General features: G+C 38.0%; 1 protein-coding gene across 1 annotated transcript in view; it reads right to left on the bottom strand.

Moving 5' to 3' along the window:
* LOC139737455 (TBC1 domain family member 19-like) overlaps window positions 1-12,902 on the bottom strand; it is a 222,724-nt gene that overhangs the window by 169,407 nt on the left and 40,415 nt on the right. Inside the window, exons 6-7 of the mRNA XM_071648131.1 lie at window positions 5,471-5,534; window positions 3,588-3,742 (exon numbers count right to left, since the gene is read on the bottom strand). Coding sequence (XP_071504232.1) covers window positions 3,588-3,742; window positions 5,471-5,534 — 219 coding nt within the window. The remainder of the gene's footprint in view (window positions 1-3,587; window positions 3,743-5,470; window positions 5,535-12,902) is intronic.

Genomic DNA, 12,902 nt, shown 5'->3' with positions numbered 1-12,902 from the left:
GACCCCTGCCCGAGTACACTTGGGACTCGTCCTCAACTGGCTAACATCTTCCAAACACGTGTGTCTGATTCATGGGATTCAAATCAGGTATTTTTAGATCCTAATCGCATTGTATGATAAGCAAGTGCATGAATGAGTCCAAATATGATGAGTGATCACATTGCAATGTGCAGGGAACAGATTACTTATCAATGTAAAAATAGCTAAATGCATGTCACAAAAGCTTCCCAAACGCCATCAACAAGCTTGCAGCTTATCGCGGAAATACTCTGAAGTCAAGTCACGAGCCAAGTTTTGGGGTGAGGGATTGTCACCATTTCAGGGCGAGCCATATTCAGATTTAAAACCTGCTCAGCAGTTTAAAGGGGAAGGCTAGTAACTGATCAGTGGGAATCAGTGGAAATGCTGGGAGATGATTGTTCCAATCCTTATGGGATTCATTCAAGAGTTCATTGTATATCTATTGTTGTGTGAAAATGATTTGCTTCAGAATGGTCTCATATTCAAGTAATGTGCAGTTTAATGCTTCCAGGTTAGCGTCCCTGGTCAGGGACGGAGCATTAATCTGCACATTACTTGAATATGAGACCATTCTGAAGCAAATCATTTTCACACAACAATAGATATACAATGAACTCTTGAATGAATCCCATAAGAATTGGAACAACCATCTGCCAGCATTTCCACTGATTCCCACTGATCAGTTACTAGCCTTCCCCTTTAAGGAGACATAGTCACAGTCTCTGATATGTTTGCTTGCATGTTTTTTTTTTGTTTTTTTGTTTTTTTTTTGGGTGTCATTGTACACTGTAATACTACAGTATGGTCCTTGTGTACTGAAAAGTTAGTGTGATGCTCACCTTTAGAATATGACACAGGGACACATTTAGATAGTATTGAAATCCTTCTTTGCCACTTCTAAGATCTGTCATCATGCATTGCAGTGCATGAATATGCATACAACTTTTTATACAGCTTTAATAGATACAGTATAAATACGCTGTAGAGATAACACTGACAGGAAATTAGCAGAAATCTGCTTGTACATGCATCTTTCTACAGATGAATTAGACAAGGTCCAACATGCACAGTACCGGTATGTAATATGCAAGAATACTTAAGTACACAGATTGGCAAGGGAGATACATTAGCAAGACTTCACAGACTTCTGTTTTTAAATCAATAAATCTAATGCTAATCATATTTATAAAGTCACTGATACAGTGTTTAGAAATAATTATATTTGCACTTTTGTGTATTTGTCACTGATTTTGTATGTATATATGTAAACATATTTAACAATATGTGGCACCTCCAGTCACAAAGTCAGGATGTATAGAGCCAGATTTTCTTCTTGTAAACATTCGTAACTAAACCTGTAAAAGTATTCCATGACATAATAAGGGAATATACCAACATTAGGCTGAATAATGTGTTTACTGCACATTGCTAAATATACAACATACGATGTACACATCGGCATGTGCCTATGACGCTCATGTCATTATACCTTTAATTCATTCCTGTTTACAATCACCCTGCACGGTGTGAAATTTCAGAAAAATGTGTTACAATTCTTAAGTGCAAAAGAAGCCTGTTGACCCAGATAGCAGCATGCAATCTTGGCGCACCCTAAGAATCAAACATGTATCATCGGTGACTGGAAATCGATGGGAAACTTGCAAAAGTAGTAGCTTGACCACAATCCAGAAATGACTATTAGTGGGATATTAATGTCTGTGACACCAGTTTGTAAAGTTAGCCCAGATCAAATATACACTATGTCTTTAAAAACCTATTTCTGCCAACTTGAAATGTAAAACTTTTTTCTTTAGTTTTGATTTTACATTCCAGTGGTATAGTGATCACATCAAGTTTAATGTCATTGTTTGTTTGGTTGGTTTTGTTTTGTTTTTCTCTCTTTTGTTTAGTTTAAGAAAAGTATTGATTTCTCGTATTTTGTTGCAATTGTGTAAGTGCCTTGAATCTTTTCTTTGAAAAGGTGCTATGTAAATATTGGTTATTATTATCATTTTGATGTTCACACTCTGTGAAGACTGTCTTGACAGATTAATGAGATCATATTTTTGTCTTATCTACGTGGTGCTATTTTTCAATTACAATTGCTTGTTTCTTGATTATAAGGAGAAGGATGCCAGATGGTGACATGAAGAGACAGTACCATTAAGGTGTACAGCTACTTGTAGGTCATCGGTTATGCACACAAAAGCGAAGTATAAAAACTACCAAGAACACTTAATTCTTCTCAAGCTAAAAAAAAAAAATATATATATATATATATATATATATATATATATATATATATATATATATATATACATATAGATAAGATTGCCCCTCCTCAAAAATTCCCTCCATTAACATCACAACCCCATCCACCTGCTGCATACAACTGCCTTTCCACAAGGACTGAATAATCTCCGTTGATCTGACAAATTCCAGCATTTGATTTGAAGAGACATATCTTGTCAATTTCATTCGATGTCGGGAAGTATGAAATGTATTTATTTTTAGACTGCAATCAATCTCTCCCATGTTTTCACAGCATTGTGTATATGCAATATATGAAATGCATTTATCCTACTTTGATGCTATACCCTTTTTATCTCCTCTGCGGAATGAACTAAAACTCAAATATCTCTCATCCCTCCTTCCTATCTCAATATCTTTTATTAGGTTTACTCATTTCATTGCAGTCCATACATTTTAGGCACAGCGGTCTCATGTTTTCCATTAAAATAAAATAATACAAAACAAAAACACAAAAGCAACAAAGTGATCCAAGCTACTTTAGTCCTGGTCATGAACTCAATTTAGCGGTCCCTAACCTGAGATATTTCGTTGCCATCTTATAAGTTTTCCAACCTGATAGCAAAGCATTCCTATGATTCTGCTGCAACCCACCCCCAACATCCTCCCAATATCCCATTTACACACAAAGCTGGGCCCAAGGAGAGCTCCGGAAGTGCTTTGCCTTTAATGCCAATTTGAGTTCGTTCATACGACGAATCAGTGTTAGCCAAGACCATATGCAGAGTGGCTGAGGGGGGCATATTAACCAGTTGAAGATGAGTCCCGAGTATACTCGGGCAGGTATTCATGGGAAGTGTGTGTTGTAGCAAACTCAAACTGTCCTCAACGGGTTAAAATTTCATGGCGACATTCGGGTGCACAGGAACTTGTAACATACATTGTATAAACTGTAAGCACAGTGCGCACCACATACCACTTTTGGAGTGCTCTAAACACTGGTGACCATTATACAGAGTTTAATAGAGTGCTTCAGGAGTGCTCCTGAGCCTAGTCTAAAGAGGGGCATAACTTTAGACTGCTCCAGAGCCCAATTTTCTGTTTATACAGGGTTCAGAGGGTTCAGGAGCACTCTGGGAGTGCTCTCAATGCCCTGTATAAATGGGGAATAAAAAGAGTTTCCTATAATGAGAGGGAACTGTTGTGCCAACATTGTTGAAACTTGTGCAGAAACAAATATTGAATACTGAATTTGAAAACACACAAATGAGCAACAATAAATGACACTGTATTTTAAAGGTTGGCTGACCACTCACCAGTTGTTGCATTGTTTTGACCTTGAGAGGTAGGTTGATGAGTCCCCACTGGGCAGAGGCTGCATGTCCAGCTGTGGCCAGATTGGGGTGCCTGATGGTGGTCAGCATGTCCAAGAAATCCCTCGGCCCATACACTGGCCGGAAGGTGCTCAGATCTAAAGAACAGACAAACAGACAGACAGGCAGACAGAGATAGAGACAGAATAGAAGAAAAGGGGGGAGGTGGAGATAGAGATATCTTATACATGTAGTGATCAATTGTTTAACTTGATAAACAGCTTCCTAATCTAAATTGAATCATGTACATCATACTCCATATTGAGAATGTACCGTAGGTTGAGCCCTGTGTACTACAGAACTTGGTTAGTCTCTCCTTTCAACAGATTTCTCAATGTTATGCAACTGTACCATTAATTTTTTGCACTCGGCTGGGTGGGTAAGATGAATTCCACGCGTTTTCAATTCAGCGGGACAAGGACATTAATTACTGGAACATATGGCATGCAAAAATATTCACATGCTTTTATTTTCATGCTAGCTTTTGGTTGCTTGAAATGCGAGGAAAATTTCCATGCCATAACAATTTCCACTTTATCAGTATTACTGTTCTGTGTAGGGCATCAGTGGTATGCACAAGCAAATGCGCACACACATCCACACAAGATTACCAATTTACTGTACATACAGCAATAAAAGAGAATACACTGTGCACAATCCCTCCCTCCATTTTCCTCTACTCTGTACATCTGTTTCTCATTTTCTGTGCGATTCTTCAGCTAAAACTCGTCGCTAAAAAATACAAGCAGCTTTCACAGGTGTAGCATTATTGGGTCAACTGAGACACAGACACTGTACGAACGTGTCATCAAAATTCTCCCCTTCAATTGAATAGTGTCAAAATGAAAGATAAACAGTCATGCCTTTTTTTTTGGGGGGGGGGGGGAGGAGAAGGTTTAACCCTTAATGTGGGACACAGCTATTAAAACTTGCCAAGCTTTTTGTTCCATCAGCATTTGGCCATCAATTATAACTTGACCTATTTATAAAGCTAGAAAGGATGCTCAGGTGTAGCAATTTGCCTCACTCCAACAGGAAGGCCATGGTGACACAATAGGGATTAGGAGGATTAGGTTATCTCTATTCAATTGACAATTAGTTCCCAGACATTTGTGCCAACCGGTAAAGAAAAGCACTCCAGCGTGCGTGCCGATTGGCGTACGAAGCTCAGTAAAGGGTTTAATGACGTTACAGGAGGTGCTTGGCAGGGCATACCTGATACCTTGTTTGGCAGAAAGTTTATCACTCCCGCTCTGCTCCGCCGGGTGTAACATGACAGAAGGGAGGATGGAAAACTAGAAACGGCAGGCTTTAGCTCGCCTTCCAAAACCGGCGAGAGTCGGGCAGGAAAACTGGAGCAGAGTCCCGTCTACAAGCCGAGAAATGTCAGGAGCTCTTTGGAAACACGTTTCTCGTATTTGTCACATTTCGATCGCCCTTCCCTCTTCCGTATCTGCTTATCTAATTCTGTTTACCGTCCTGTGTGTGCTTCAATTAATGAAGCAGACCAGTACTGTTCACATTTTGGGGGCCATTGGTGGGATTTCAGAAGTTCCTGACGTCTTCAGAAAAACAACAGAAAGCCACGGAATGCTTTTCATATCACCAGAGTAATATGAAGATAATTCTGTATGGAACAAAGGTCCAAATGTTGTAGTCTGTCCAGAATACCACAACTTCCTAATTTCGATGAAACTTCTACAATTCTATTTGTCAGATATCACTCTATCTGTTACAGCAACCTGAGTTCAGTATAGAATTGCATTCTAAGGAAAGTGTACACCCTGTAACCAGTTTGGTAACAAATGTTGCATGTGTAGTATTACCTGGTTCATCAGTTCCAAGTTCATTCCACCTTGACTTCATATCATTCTGCTCAGACAGCGGCCTCTGATAGCAGGAGAGGGACAGAGAGATAGAGATAGAAAGTGGAGGAGAGAGAATCAGAGAAAATAAATTAATATGACATCATTCTAGATATGAGACAATGGCTTGCATTCATTCTCACTCACTGGTATAAAACCAGAAAAATGAAATAATCAAACAAATAAAATACAATTACCCATCTAGAAAAAAGAAACCACAGAAGAAAAACTATTAGGCAGGTAAGCTGAATGCATCGTCCCCATCAAAACAAGAGATATAAAGGAAAAAGGATGAGGATGAGTGATATAGGGTAGTGTGATGGGAAAAGCATGTACACATTGTAATATTAGTTTGACATGGTATCATTCGGGACATTCGCGAGTAATATATGAGATGTAGACCAACGTGAAAATTGAATAAGAAAGGACAGAGAAACAGACAGGGGTAGAAAGAACATATCGTCAACAGTCATCTGAACCATTGGATGTGATGCCATTAACGCGTAAGAATGACATTTCGAGATGATCGTGTTTGAAGTTTACCCATTTTTCAACCGTGATTGCTAAACTTTTATGTCTGCCATTTCCAATTATTTTTTGTAATACATCAGACTTTAATTCTCATTTTAACAAGTGATGTTTTCGTTGAATTGCATTGTTAGAAATTATACGAGACATCGCAAGAGAGTGACATGTATGTTTTTTGTTGTTGCCAGTTACCATGTATACAAAATTTTGTTGACCGCGCGCACAGTACTTGTGGTCACTGAACCGTCGTATATCACTAATATTATGCGCAAAGTCAAAACATACGACAGTCTGGTTGATCGCGCGAACTGTGTTTGCTGTCTCCGAACTGTCGTATACAGGAGAGGACGGTGTATCGCTGTTTTATTTTTAACACACGCACATATGGGGAAATGAATGAAATGAAATGAAATGAAAAGGCTCTATAAAAGTGATGATTACACAAAAATTACGTCAAATTAGAAACTGAATATTTCAGAGTAAGTAGAACAAAATGTCCACTATCGAAATGACTAAAAATCTCAAAATCGAAAATTTGATCGAAAATCAGGATATACAATGGTTCAGATGACTGCCAACAATATGAAAGAGTAATATAAGATAGAGGTAGACAGAGAAAGAGAAGTCACTGTATATCATAGTATGGATTGTTACAACACACAACATGGACAGAAAATAATAATGCACTTCTGAATGTTAACACCAGCAAGCTTTACAATTGTAGATCTGCGACGAAAAAGCCTCCCGGGTTGAACAATGGTAACAGCTGCCTCGCGCATGTGCAGAACACCATTTTTAGCTTGATTAGCATCGTTTTTAATAATAATGATAATAACTAACAATAATATATCAATTTATAAAGCGCAAAAAAACCAATAGACATATATTCTGCGCTGCAAAAGCTTCTGATGTGCTTGATAATAATGAACAATTAAATGAAAAGATGTGTTTTTAGCCGTGATTTAAAAACTGCTACGGTTGGGGATTTCCGGACTTGTGTAATGGTAGATCATTCCAGAGTTTGGGAGCTGCACAGGCAAATGCTCTGTCTCCCAGTATTACTTTTGTTTTACATGTTCATTGGAATATGATTGTGGTAATGTCACAGATCCATCTAAAGCTAGCTAATAAACAAATCCTGAAGAGGTATGTCAAATATAAGGTCTAAACTCCAGTACTAAAGAACATTTATGTCAGTGAGAGATAAATTGGGATGTGTATACAAGAAGAGGATGCAAATCATAGGCAAAAAAAGCTTGTTAAATATCAATCCTAGTTTATATCATGCCATACAAAAACTGCAACAAATGGTAATTCTAGCCAAATAGTTCTGCTAAACATCAGCAGCCACGCCCATGTGAACACCGATTGAGATCTTTATCGACACCATTCTCATAACTCTGTCACACACAAACACATACATGCACAAACACAAACACACACATACACACACACATGCATGCAAGTCCCCATTTTCGTCAACCTTTCCCCGATTTAAAAAATAAAATAAAAAAAAAAAACTGCTGAGAAAAAGGTCAGCTGAACTATTGTCGTAGCCCGGAGCAAAGATAATGACAAATATCCTCAATGGTAAAGTGCAAGATGAAGGCATCAGATGTACTCCCACATGACAGAGCATATAACCTGGTATTTTATGTCAGGGTTTCATAGCATATATATGAAGCAATAACTGCAGAATCTCAATTTCTTTTTCTATCTGAAATTGCTTCTTCTTTATTTGGAGGTATTGAATGCTACCTCAAAAACAATTTGCAATCCCTCCCCCCCCCCCCCAGAAAAAAAGGGCAGGGGGGGGGGATTAATGAACTCTGTGAGATGGTAAGAAATATTTCTGAATTAAGTTTTCAAAACTCATTTTGAAATAAACAAGGTATTCAGTCCCAAACCCATTTAACTTCAGATTTTACTCTCTCCCAAACTTAATTCCACACAGAGATCAGCCACAGCCTACATGGTTTGGGTATCCCCTTTTACACTGCATCTTTAATAAAGCCTGGACATGCGGGTTTAGGCTGGGATGAAATACAGCAGTCACAAGTCATCATAAAGCTAGCAAAGAGGTTTCAGTGTCAATTCTGCATTCCCAAATTGCATTTATTCATTAATGCAGTCATTCACTTTCCTCACTTACTCTCTTCTCTCAGGAAATTTAATCACTCAGTTATTTACATATGTATGTATACATGTACATTAATTCATTCATCTGTGTAGCTAATTCATTTACTTATCCATTCATCCATTTACTCATGGACCTATCTGTCCATTTGCTTCCTTTCGTCAATCAGTTTTAAATTGAAGGTCGGTAAAATGCCAAATGGGGTACATGGCAAGTATGTCAGTTCTAAAAGGGCATTAGAGCTGAGCATGAACTTGTCTCAGGGTCAAATGCTCTTTTGCCAGATACAAAGTAAAATGGTACACCCTAGGAGGCATGTTGCTCCACGGTCAATTTCTGATTACCTGTAAATGTTATCACAATTGTTTAAACCAGTCAAGCTTTTTTAAGAGTGTGGCCGATAGAAAAAATATATATACTATATAAATATAAATGTATATTATTGTTGGACATCACATTAGATCAGCTTACCTATAGAGCTAGGAAGTATATTGGATCATCAATGAACACTGATTTGATTCTTCTCCCTCCCACATTAATATAAAAAAAAATCAGCCTCGTTGTTGTGGTTGTTGTTGTTGTTGTTGTTGCTGTTGTTGTTGTTTTGTTTGTCCTCCTGAAGACTACCTTGTTGCTATTGAGGTTTTTTTTTTGTTTTTGTTTTTGTTTTTGTTTTTGTTTTGTTTTTTTGTCTTCCTGAATACCACTTTGCTCTGGTGCTGTTGTGTTTACTTGTTTTGTTTTGTTTTTGTTTTTTGGTCTTTTGAACACCACTTTGCTTTGTTGATGTTATGTTTGTTTGTTGTTGTTTTTTGTCTTCCTAAAGACCACTTTGCTATGTTGATGTTGTGTTTGTTTCTTGTTTGTTTTCCTGAATACAACTCTGCTTTGTTGCTGGTGTGTCTTTTTCTGTCTTGCTACTGATCAAAATTGCATTCCAATGAGCCCTGTCAAGATTAAGTCTTCGTTTGTTGTTTTTTTTTTCTGAGGTGAGCATTCACATTTCAGTGTTGTTGTTGTTGGGTTTTTTTTTCATTTAGTTCATTACTCACATCTGAAGACTCATTCTTAACCTATAAATACTGTCCTTTACATACTGCATTTTGTGACTTGTATATAAAAAAAAAACCATACTAACAAATAATCTAGGACAATCATAGTACTTATCATTAAGTGATGGTGAATTCTGTAATCTGATTGGTTAATCAAACATGCAATATATCCCTTATTTCATGAATGAGTTCATTGCCCCCCATCTTATTTTGTGTTTCAAATTGTTCATGTTCATCATCTGCATGCATCGCTGCTGCGCACACTTGAACTGTATGTTATTACCACTAGCTAGCACTAGCAGCACTGCATGTTGTATTACTGTATACGCTGTTATTTTCGCGTACAGATATTTTCACGAATGACATGGTCATAGACATTATCGCGAGATGCTGTTTTCGCGAATCGACGCCGACGCTTACGTTTATGCTCTGGGAACAAAGCGCACGAGGACATTTTCGCATGTTGTTAAATTCGCGATCCAACTGTGATTCACGAAATTCGCGAAAATTAAACCCTCGCGAAAATAACAGCTTATACAGTAATGCACAGCAAGCAGTTAGGCGAAAGAAAGACAAGAAAACACAAGCGTTGAGATAGACCAAAGCTTATGAAACACAAGTCAGGGATCTATATGTTTCGTTCAATACTGTATACGCTACATATTTCGCGGGGGTTTTATTTTCGCGAATTTCGCGAGTCGGGAGCTATTCGCGAAATTAACAACACGCGAAAATATTACCTTCCAAAATGAATCCCTTGCCTTGATGATACGAACATTTCAGTACTAGTATACCATGTCACGGCTTACCGAACAGACCATACTGGCTTAGTTTGTTTCCGCATGTCCACATCTACTTACGAATACTGTAACTTTAGAGAGCCAATCCATTATCGCAAGGGGACCACTCGTCAGAAATCTAGCGCGATGGACTTAACCACTTCAAAAATGTTGAATTCTAACTTACTAGTTCGCAGAGTTTGGTAAGTTTTTTTCATGCAGTGTATAACTAGTATCATTCTTATTTGCTAGTAAGTTGAAAATTCACACTTTCTTTGCCACTTCATATTTTCTCTGGTCCCCCAATCGCGAATTTAACCACTCGCGAAAATGTGTGACAGTGGCAATTCGCAAAAATGTATGTACGCGAAAATTATAGCGTATACAGTATGCTCTTGTATTGCACAGTGAAAGGTGAAGGAAAAGAATATGCATTTTTTTATTGCGCCGCTAAAACATCCTATAAAGATGTTCATGCACCATATTGTAGACATTTCCTGTATTGCATGCGAAGAAGCAGTAGGCAATGATTTTAACATTTAGTGTGAAGACTTGACATTCCAGATCTAGATCTAGACCCTGAATGAATTCTGCATTGGTCAATTTTTGATGAGTTTTTGATGTTCAAAGCGCCGGCTTTGAGCCATTTTTGGCGTCTGCATAGGATTGATCAGTGCACGTACATATCCAAGTGTACGTATGTGTATGATATGAATGCAAATTGCGAACCATGAAATACAACGGGGTCAATGACCTCATTCACACTATACAGGATATGTGACCGTGCACCACAAAACAAACAAAAAATCGCACCCCTTGATTTTACGTGAGGACTCAAAACAGGTGAAATAGGTCAACTAAGTCAATCTTGAGTTTTTCATATTTTCTGAAAAAGCTATCTTTCTTCTACATTATTCTTGAGTTTGGGATCATAACACGAATGGGAAAGTGTGTTTTCAGCAGTTTTTCTACAACCCTGTTTTTTGGGGGAGAGTAGAATGATCAGTTATGTATTAGAGGCCACTTTTAATTTCTTGAAATCTTGTGTACACTCTTCACTTTCAAGTCTAATAACTTTTGAAAGGATAGTGCTACTGCTTTGTAAGTTGGCATTAATCATGGGCAGAATGTGTTAATAAAACATGCTCAATTTCAGCTTAATTTCATCATCCCTTCATTGTTGTTGCTCCAGTGGTTGACATCCTGTGCTTTGTCCCTTTCATCGCACAGCTAGCGCAGCTTGGTGAAAGATTAAGCGCTTGAATAGACCCTGCACTTCAGAGCCTCTTTTCTCAGTTCACACTTTTCCAGAGTGTGTGCTTTCTGTCCAGTATTTAGGCAGGTTAGGGGAGTCCATATGAATTGAGTTATACATCATTTTAAAGCTTAGAGTCTGCTCTTTCAGAATCTGTCCTTAACTAAAAATCCATGTCTGGCGACTTTTTGTTGGTTTTGATATGCAGGGTCACATATGGTTGACTGAGCAATCAGATTACATGACTCACTATAACTAAATGATAATCTACCTTGTTTTATTCCTGATATACACACAAAAATACAAGAGTAAAATGTGCATTCACACTTATATATTTCGAGAATTATTTTGTTTCATTAGTGCTTGATCAGTTCACAACAGAGATTGCAAAGCCAAACACTGTAGGCTCCTAATGCCTTTCTACTGTCTGAACATACATGGAGAATGTCACTGAAGTGTATGCATAGAAATGGAACACTGTGTATATCATAAAGTAAAGCATTGTGAATATCTGCATTCACTGTGTTCATATCTACTGCTGACTGGACAAAGCAGCGCACAGCATTGATATGTCATATGTGACCCTGCACCACAAAGCCAAGAAAAAAGTTGCCAGACATGGATTTTCAGCTATTAAGGGCAGGTTATGAAAGAGCAGACTTTAAGCTTTAAAATGATGTATAAGTTAACCCATTGAGGATGGGCTAATTTTGCTACAACACGCATTTCCCATAGACACCTGCCCGAGTATACTCGGGACTCGTCTTCAACGGATTAATTTAATTGAATTTTCCTAACCTATCTAAATACAGTACTCTCCGCATAATCGGGTAGGCTCGGGCAGAGTGTTTCTTACCCGATTAAGTGGAGTACCCGATTAACAGAAGAACACGTCTCATTCACAATTGACACACACAATGTGTATTTACATGCATTGTATACTGCACCAAACATGCTTAACACAAGTGCTTGCACGGCACATTATAAATACCTTACACTTGCTCAGTCACGAACAGTGAATTGTTAAATCATATTATAATTTACATTCTTTTTCATGGACAAACATGTCTTCAAAACACTTTATCGTTTGACTATAGACTCCTCGCTAACACGCAGACGTTTTCCGAAATGAACACGTCTCTTTGCGTGCACAAGTCACATAGAACGTTGGGTTACTTTTCGAGAAGTGACTGGGGAAAAGCAAAATTATATGGAGCTGGCCAGATGGCGCATGGCCTGATTTTCGTTGCAAACTTCTCATATTGTGAATGTTGTTGCAGAGCAAGGCAGGATCGCAAGAGTGTTCAACTCCTGTCTGTCTATGCACTTGTGAGTGCCAGCTACATAAATGTTCGTTTTCGTGTGGCAAGTCGGTATGTGTAAAAGTGTTTACATGTTTAATCACTCCCAAAATGATCGATCTTCTTTGCAAATTACGAAGAAAATGTGATTAGCCATGAAAAATTTGACATGCATGATTTCTCAAAGTGTTATATCTGCGATAAAATGTGGGTAGAAATTAGATTAGAAGAACATTTTTACCCGTTTATGCGGAGAGGCAACCCGATTATCAGGTAATTTTAATGTGCATTGGAACTGACTCTCACAATACTACCCAATTAAATGGAGTACCCGTTTAAGC

This window comes from Diadema antillarum, unplaced genomic scaffold, assembly GCF_040938485.1.
Source record: "Diadema antillarum isolate AM-2024a unplaced genomic scaffold, OU_Dant_1.0 seq00000693_RagTag, whole genome shotgun sequence".
Classification (NCBI taxonomy): domain Eukaryota; kingdom Metazoa; phylum Echinodermata; class Echinoidea; order Diadematoida; family Diadematidae; genus Diadema; species Diadema antillarum.
The sequence above is the reverse complement of the archived record's forward strand: the minus strand, read 5'-3'. Positions and strand labels throughout refer to the sequence as shown.